At 43.2% G+C, this 8,942-nt stretch overlaps 1 protein-coding gene across 6 annotated transcripts in view; it reads left to right on the plus strand.

Moving 5' to 3' along the window:
• The window catches only part of SLC39A9 (solute carrier family 39 member 9), a 52,989-nt gene extending 44,602 nt beyond the window's left edge, over window positions 1-8,387 (plus strand). For 3 of the 6 annotated variants that reach the window (XM_047861817.1, XM_047861816.1, XM_047861818.1), the window contains 4 exons: window positions 227-295; window positions 1,477-1,562; window positions 2,276-2,410; window positions 4,417-8,387. In XM_047861817.1, the coding sequence (XP_047717773.1) occupies window positions 227-295; window positions 1,477-1,562; window positions 2,276-2,410; window positions 4,417-4,647 (521 nt within the window). In that variant the 3' untranslated portion in view covers window positions 4,648-8,387. The remainder of the gene's footprint in view (window positions 1-226; window positions 296-1,476; window positions 1,563-2,275; window positions 2,411-4,416) is intronic. The other 3 variants (XR_007152829.1, XR_007152831.1, XR_007152830.1) reach the window with 3 other exon arrangements.
• The last annotated feature ends 555 nt before the right edge of the window (window positions 8,388-8,942 follow it).

Below are 8,942 nucleotides of genomic sequence, written 5' to 3' on the forward strand. Positions count from 1 at the left end.
TGCCTGTTCAGGGAAGGCTGGGGCAGATGAAGGGTTCCCTCCTGCCCACTTCTTTCAGGACAGGAGAAACTTCTAAGTGTTTGAAGCCAGTCGTAAGGAAAGACAGTCAGGAGGAAAACAGAATCTACTTTAAGAGCTTTGAAAGAATTCTTCCACCTCCAGGACAGTGTTCTAACAGTTTCTGTTTCACATTGCTTAATGACTGACTCGCTTATTTTTACTTCAGATCCAGAAACAGCAAGGCCCAGCAATTCCAAAATCACTACCACGCTGGGTCTGGTCGTCCATGCTGCAGGTAGGGCGGGACTGCAAAGAGAGCCCTTTCTCTTCTGGTGCACTATGGGGAGTTTAGTGTTTACATCCCAGGGACCACCCCCATGAAAGCTCTTGGGCTGGCCTTCAGGGAGAGGGTCTCGTGATGAAGTTCTCCAACCCAAGTATAAACCCTGGCGTACTCAGTGTCAGGGTTTTGGAGCTAAGAATGGTTTTTATATTGTTTAATGGTTGAAAATATTTTGTGGCACCTGAAAATTACATGAAATTTAAAGTTTAGCGCCTGTAAATAGTCTTTTTGGGAACACAACCATGCCCACTTGTTTACATCTTACCTGTGGCTCTTCGCACAGTAATGGCAGAGTGCTGCAAGAGAGCAAATGGCTTGCAAAACCTGAAATATTTCCTCGTTGGCCCTTTAAGAAAAAAATTTGCTGACCTCTGCCCTAGAACCTCATCTGGAAAAGAGTTTTGACACTTTTATACTGAATAGCCCTGTTGCTCAGTGTATACCTAAAGTGCCAGTTGAGGCAGAGGTGGGCCGTAGAATGCAGAAGGCTCAGCATTGCTAATTGGGCATGCCTTAGAATGATCACCAAAGACCAGTCCCAGTAGTGGGATTCTGGGAAGGACAAAGGCATGTGAAATGTGGCATGCTATTACTTGGACCTTTCTAACAGAACGTGCCTATCTGACAAAACTTTAGCCAGCCAGCCAGCCAGTGTTTACTTTTGACGTATAAATCATCTCTGTAAAGTTGCAGTGTTCTTATGTTGTGCTTTTTCATCTACAAGGTGCAGAGTTGCTTTCTTTATAATCGTTGTTATTTCTGCTATTACAGTTTGATTAATCAGTGGATTATACCTTATAATACTTTATATAGACTTTATATACTTACATACTTTATATACTTTCTGGCATCATACTTTTCTAATAACAGCTGATACATTGAATATTTGGGGCCAGGTGCTAAGCAGCTTACAAATGTTATCTCATTTAACCCTCATGAAAACCCAAAGAACACATACTTCACTGAACCCATTTTAGAGATGAGAAGACTAAGGTTGAGAAAGGTTAAAGAACCTTCCCAGAATCAAATGCAGGTCTACCTGACTCTAAAACTCATATAAGACTAGGACACTAGTATAGATGCTGTTGTTGTTGTATTTATAATGTTTTATGTTTCATTTTTTCCAAATTTAGCCGACGGTGTTGCCTTAGGAGCGGCAGCCTCTACTTCCCAGACTAGCGTCCAATTGATTGTGTTTGTGGCAATAATGCTACATAAGGTAAGGGGAATCCTAGTGAAAGATTTGATATTGAATATATTCACAATTAAAATTTCTCTTTGGTCATTAACATTTTCCTGGAATGGGGAAATATTTTTAGCTATTTTCATAATTGCCCTTCGTTTGAGACAGTTGACTAGATGGAAGGGATTTTTTTATGGTCCTATACACAAATTATTAAATTCTCTACAGATTTCTGTATTTTATAATAATTTTTGTTGGTAAATATTCTTGTTTTTTTATAATCTTTTCTTGACTATTTCTCTCTTCCTACTGTCTAAACCACACACACACACACACACACACACACGCATAGGATATTTTCTTAGCTTAGAACATTAGTTCCTAAAAGGCAGAGCTCAGTCTTGGTACCATGCCTCTTTTTTTTCGGTGAGAATTCAGTCCAATGACATATACTTCATAATATAGAAGCAATCCATACTTTAAGAGTATTTAAGGGGCGCCTGGGTGGCGCAGTCGGTTAAGCGTCCGACTTCAGCCAGGTCCCGATCTCGCGGTCCGTGAGTTCGAGCCCCGCGTCGGGCTCTGGGCTGATGGCTCAGAGCCTGGAGCCTGTTTCCGATTCTGTGTCTCCCTCTCTCTCTGCCCCTCCCCCGTTCATGCTCTGTCTCTCTCTGTCCCAAAAATAAATAAACGTTGAAAAAAAAAAAAATTTAAAAAAAGAGTATTTAAGACTAATTTTTTTTTTCCAGGCACCAGCTGCTTTTGGGCTGGTTTCCTTCTTAATGCACGCTGGCCTAGAACGGAATCGAATCAGAAAACATTTACTGGTGTTTGCGCTTGCAGCACCAGTTATGGCCATGGTGACATACTTAGGACTAAGTAAGGTACGTCTTATTCGTTCCTAGTTTATCTAGACATGTATCCAGTTTTTTTGTGATCTACCGTAATCTATGGTCTTTTATGTTGAGTTTCTCAGTTAAGTTACTCTCTCAAACTAAAAATGAAACTGGGGCTCCTAGGTGGCTCAGTTGGTTAAGCATCCAACTTCGGCTCAGGTCACGATCTCACGGTTAGTGAGTTCAAGCCCCAGATCAGGCTCCTCGCTAACCATGCGGAGCCTGCTTGGGATTCTCTCTCTCTCCCCCTCTCTCTGCCCCTCCCCTGCTCGCTCTCTGTCTCAAAAATAAAATGATAAAGAAAAATGAAATTACGAGTAAAAACCAGTACAAGGTAAACATCTCCATTCCAAGGCATTCCCTTCATAAAGTTACATCTTCCTATTCATTTAATTTGAAAATGTCTTCCCCTTCAATTCCGAAAACATTTGCACATATACGTGATCTTTCAAATAACATAACTTAAGCCTAACCAGACCCACTAATTTTATTTGACAGATGTATAATAAGCCACGGTACATATTTAATGTTGAAGCAGGCACGTGAAGAGTGAGGGACAAGCGAATGGCAGCTTTGAGGAGAATAGGGTATGAGCAGAGATGTCTGTATTCTCATATCACCGCCTACTGAATATCCAGTTCTTTATCATTGCGCTGAACATAACGTCAGACTTGAAGTAACGTGTCTGTCGCTTGTCAGTTCTGAGCCTGGGTATCCTTCCCGTGCTGTTCACGTTGGACCTTTCCCTGTCTTCCAGTTCTGTCCACTGGGGCTGCGGGTCTCATTGACCTGTTGTATTTCAGTGTCAGCTGGCAGGTGACAGGAGGAAAATCTTAGCACCAGACTGACTTAGGGCTCGTTCATGGAACTGCTTTCCCATACTCTCTCTGAAGGTCACTGATTCTTCTGAGTGTCACTCAGTTCATAGCTGATACCGCAAAACTTATATTAAATTCTTTTTTAGTGTTTATTTATTGTTGACAGAGAGAGAGCGAGAGCAGGAGTGGGGGAGGGGAAGACAGAGAGGGAGACACAGAATCCGAAGCAGGCACCACAGCAGCTGTGGAGCTGTCGGCACAGAGCCTGACATGGGCTCGAACTCACCGACTGCAAGATCATGACCTGAGCCAAAGCCGGACGCTCAACTGACTGAGCCACCCAGGCACCCCCCAACAAAACTATATTAAAAGGAACATATGAGAAACGAGGTGGTCAAAACATGGTTAAGTTCATGTTAATCAAGTTTGTTGATCTGGATTGCTAACAAATGAGGTGTCATAAAAACCCTCTCTGATCGTTTGAAGAGCCTTTTCTTCTTTCAGTCAGTATATAGTTCCTTTTAAGTATTACCCTGTATATCACTTCATTGATCATCGATCAAAGTCTTTAGAACTTTAGACAGAAAGGTGTAATTCTGGAGGCATGGGGTTACATGTTACATTATGGCGTGCTCCTTTCTTAAATTTTTAATTGTTGTAGTCCATGGGTCCACTTTTTTAATAGAAAAAGTTGAAATTAATTGTGTCAAGATTAGCTTATAAGATGTTTCTAGCCTCTGAGGGCAGGTGCTGGATGTTGATTACCACTGTATCTCAACAGCTGGCCTGGAGCCTGGTGTATAGGGGATGTTTGTTAACTATTAGTAGAATGAATGAGTGAATGTACGAAATTTAGTATCTGCATTAATAATGCCGTTGATTCCATTGTAAGAATAATACGTGCCAGACCTGTTCATCCAGACTTGATGTTTGCTTGAAGAAGCAATTGTGTACAGTATCAATAGTCTTAAGCCCTTATTTGGAAGCTTCTCATCAATCACAAGATTGCTCTGATCTCAAGATGTCCCCAGTGTCCCATAGTGCACCAGTTGTGAATGCTGAGTGTTTTTTTAATTGGAACTTCTTCCTGACCCTGAATTTTAATTGTTCTTCTCCTTCTTCTCCTCTCTCTCTCTCTCTCTCTGTCTGTCTCTCTCTGTTTCTCTCAATTCACAGAGCAGTAAAGAAGCCCTTTCAGAGGTCAATGCCACTGGGGTGGCCATGCTTTTCTCTGCCGGGACATTTCTTTATGTTGCCACAGTACATGTCCTCCCGGAGGTGGGCGGAATGGGGCACAGTCACAAACCCGACCCCACTGGCGGGAGGGGCCTCAGCCGCCTGGAGGTGGCAGCCCTGGTTCTGGGTTGCCTCATCCCACTCATCCTGTCAGTAGGACACCAGCATTAAACGTCAGGTTCCAGCCTCAGTCCGTGGCTGTCCAGCATCCGGCGAGAACAGCCAGCGCGTGACAGCTGCTCACTTCCTCAGTGTCTTGTCTCACCTTGCCCATCTCCACCTGTGTTCCTAGAGTCCGGAGGGAGGTGAGATTAAAACCTGGAGTCATGGAAAGCTTTTAGATGAGAAACGACACACCGCGACTGGATGTGGACATTCCGTTGTGTTGTTTTTTAAAGGGCCCTTGGCGTTTTGAGTTTTGATGTTTCTCTTAACCCCTATTCTCAGGGAAGATGGAATTTCATTTTAAGGAAAAGTGGAGAACTTCATACTCATGATGAAATAGTAATTATGAAAGTACAGTGTTCTGTAATTAAGCTAAATCTCTTTGTTAGTTTAGAGGCTCCGCCGCTTACTTTATCCATTGATTTTTAACATGGTTCTCACCGTGTAAGACTGGTGCTTTAGCATCTCTGCCACATGCCTTGATCAAGGTCATAACGTCCACTGTCTTAGATGCTAAAGAGAATTGTCATCTACCTGGGGCAAGAGTCAGGAAAATGACGGCAAGACACATTAAAAGCTGACTTCTTACTCGAGAGCTGTCCATTGAACAGGGGGTGTCTGGAGAGACTTAACACCTCCTTTCACATCTGCCTCTTTAAAGAGGGCCCGCCCTCCCGTCAAATGGAGCCACAGAGATGGACTAGCATCGGAGGAGGTGACTAGTATTTCTTTTTAAGTTCTCTTTTGCAGCGTACCTGCCTACAGTGCATTCATACAGAGGAGCCAAGTTCTGGTAGGTTCAGGCCTCCCCCCAGCCATTCCTTCAAGAGCAGTCAGATCCCAAAGTACCTTTTGAAATTGAGGGGTATTAATTTTAAGTGAATTTGGATAGTGACTGACATCTTTGTAGTAATCTTTTTAAAATTGAGATTACCAAAACCTATGTTGTCCCTTTTTTTTTTTTTCTCTTTTTAAGTATTTATCTTAGCAGACCGGCAGTCCCTCCGGCAGAATACTCGGTGTCCCGTGGGAAGTGCTAGGTCAGCGTCACATAAGCACCTGCAGCAATGAAGACGGTCACGATGTATCACAAGTGGGAAGTGTTTGCCTCTTGATTTAAAGCTTATTGAAATCATGTTTCTTGTCTCTTGTCTCTTCATCTTTTCCGTGCTTTCCTCCTGACTTTCCTCTCCAGCACCCCCTCCCTCTAATGTGCTGCTCACTGCTGACAGCGACGTTAGGATTTGTGTGAATTGAACTCTCATCAGGACAACCACTTCTTGAACGGTGATGATGAAGATGACAATTGTCTCTTTACTTTATTCCCTTCAATGAAGTCACTTTTGTGTCAAATGCAACTCTGCTAAGCCCTTAAAATGTCACTTCCTCATACGTGAGATGATGCAGTCACTAATATTCTGGTAATTTAAACAATTGAGATAGTAAAAGCGTTTAACAAACTAGGATGATTTTTCCGTGTTTGCCAAAGTCCCTGTAAAACTTTGTGTTATCGACTCAGTGTATAATACTGTGTTATTAATTTATTTTGATTTTCTGTACCATTTCAAAAACACATTATAGAAAGAGGGAACCAAGACCGTTTTCTTCAGGGCAGTGGGTTTAGGAGTCCGTAAAATGTTTTATATGACGTATATGCCAGCATGCCTGTAATTTCTTTATTTCCGTCCTAGATTTGTCACTGGGTCAGCAGCTATGGAAATAGACCTCGAGAGCCCCCTGCTGGCTGTAGACCAAAGTAGCATAAATAGGAGGCGGTTTCGTATAGTGGCTGCAGCCATTGCATACGCGCTTAAAACCAGCAGAAGGTACAGCGTGGAAAGTCTGAGTGACTTTTCCTGATAGCAGCTCTGACTTATGAAGAGTCTTGGGGCTTCATGTGGTCCTTCAAGATGTCATGGTTGCCTTGATTCTCCCTGGACATTTACTTTGTTAAATAAATAGTACATTTTAGTGTCTGGCCTGGTTTGGATGGCAGCACTCTCTGCCATACTGTTGTGTGAGAAATGATGAGAAATTTGTTCTGCTGGCCAAAGCCTCTTGCAGCAGTGCCCTGCCGTCACTAAAAGTGTGGCTAGAATAGCTTGCTGGGTAGGTGAGGCCTTGAACTCTGGCAAGGACCGAACCATCAGACTTCCACATTTGCCTTCCCCTCTGGACCTCACATTAACAAGCAAACCTTTCAAGGCCTATCAGCTCTCAGAAGCTATGGGCCTCCCCAGATTTTAAAGCTGCTGCCTCGGGAACTACTCCTGTGTCTCCTGGTCAGCATGCAGAAATAGCCATACTAATCTTACAGGGCTCAAATGCATCTTCAGGCAGCAGGGGACCAAGCAGCATGGCAGAGGCCTTCTTCACCGGGGGAACAACTTGCTCGTGGTGGGCAGTGTCCCAGAAAAGGCCACAGCAGTGGTCGCTTACTGGCACATTTCAGTTCTGTTTTCCTCTTGTTTAAAACTGCCTCCCGCTTTAGATGTAGATGCCTTAACGCTCTCACACATTTGAAAACGTTGGCAATACTTAAGCTGCTGCCATGATTACAGATGGAATTATTGGCTACCAGAGAGATGCAGTTGATGAAAAGCATGGTCCTTCCTTCCTCATAACCAAAGCTAATCTTAATTGCAATTTGACTCCATTTCCTTGGTAGGGATCAATTTATTCAGATTCCAGATGCACTCTTAAATGGCAAATTAAATTGAAAAACACTACTGATCCATTCCTCTCACTTGTTTCCCAGTGAATTGCATATCAGTCCCCATTTCCCCGAAGCGGTGAAGTTCCAGGTCTGGTGGCTTTCCTGCACCAGAGTGTAGCGAGTTGGAAACGGTACCACCTGCAGAGGCTCTGTGTTCTCTCTTCCCCCCATTACCTTTTTATTTCCTTATTCAAAACAGCCGAGTCAGCCGTGTTCCTGTATAATGAATTATTAGAAAACGGAGAGAGGTGGTCATTTGGAGGGGTCAGTTCTTTGTAAAGAGGTGACCATGTAAGTGTGTTTCTTACCGGCCTACTTCTAAGGGTCACTTCCTGGTGTTTCTCTTATTGGAGGATTAGAGCTAGGAGGACACCCCCACATCGGAGTATATTATGCCCCTCAGACACATGGTAGCCAGGTACTAAACACGGGAGCTGTCTGCCAACAGCACAAGCCCCCAGAGAATGTTCTTGCCTACATGGCTCCTGGGCCCCTTGGGAGATTGAGAATAATGACCAGATTCTTCTAAAACCACTGCAGTGCAAGGTGATCTACAGGGGAACCGTCGAAGATTTCTGGTCAAAACAGAATGATCCCGAGAGCACTGTTGGGAGATGCCATGAACTTAAAGCCAACGATGTAGCCCCCTTTGTAGCTGAGACATCTAGATCGATCGCCTCAGGAGACTTGAGGGAAATTTGTGACTTGTAGGAAAGGAGACAACCATTGGGAATTTTCTAGATATGCTCAGCCTAAACACAAGGAACTTGGCTTTGGTCTTTTTTCTGATAGCATCTTCTAGCAAGTTGGAGGTCTCATGGGATAAAACTGCATTTCCCCTGGTTCAGTAGCCTGAAGAGTGATTTTAAATGTCCCCTTTTCTGGATCCTTTGTAAACATGAAATCATTCCATGGATGGCTGCCTTATAATTTTGTCTCTTTCCACGTTAATTGTGAATGGTTAAAAAAAAATTTTTTTTTTTTTGCTGTTTTCTGATTTGTTTTATGATATTAAATTTTTATTAGTGCATACCTTATGTGAGTGGCTCATTACTTCCTCTCTTGGCAGTTTGCTTCTCTGTTTGATGGCTAGACTTGACCCACATCTGAACATCAGAAAAGGTAATGAAAATCTTTGAAGGCCAGAGAAAGATGTGCCCACTATATGATATCCTTAAGGAAAGGGGGAGGGGAGATGAAGGACTCAATACACCAGGTGCCCCCAGACATACTAATTCATTGACTTTTATTTTTGCTTTGCCGTGGTTGTTAGTAAATATTACTTAGGAAGGTAGCTGCCTGCTCCCAGAAAAGAGAAGCAGGCAACAGATCTCAATCGCAGTGGGTTCATTTCAAAGGGCAGAGCTGCTCTATGAGAATACAGAGGCTGAGACCAACTGGCCCTGGAAATAGAGATTTTAATGGAAGTGCAATTTGTAAATTCGTTTCTAGTTCTTCACAAGCTAGGGCAGCATCCTACAGTGTAGTTTTTATAATGTCAGAAATAAGCAACCTTGTGTCCAGTCCCTATGTCTAAAATGCCCTTTCCCCTAGCTCCCTCGTGTCCTTCCAGTCTGGGTCTAAA

The sequence above is a fragment of the Prionailurus viverrinus genome, chromosome B3 (genome assembly GCF_022837055.1).
Source record: "Prionailurus viverrinus isolate Anna chromosome B3, UM_Priviv_1.0, whole genome shotgun sequence".
NCBI lineage: Eukaryota > Metazoa > Chordata > Mammalia > Carnivora > Felidae > Prionailurus > Prionailurus viverrinus.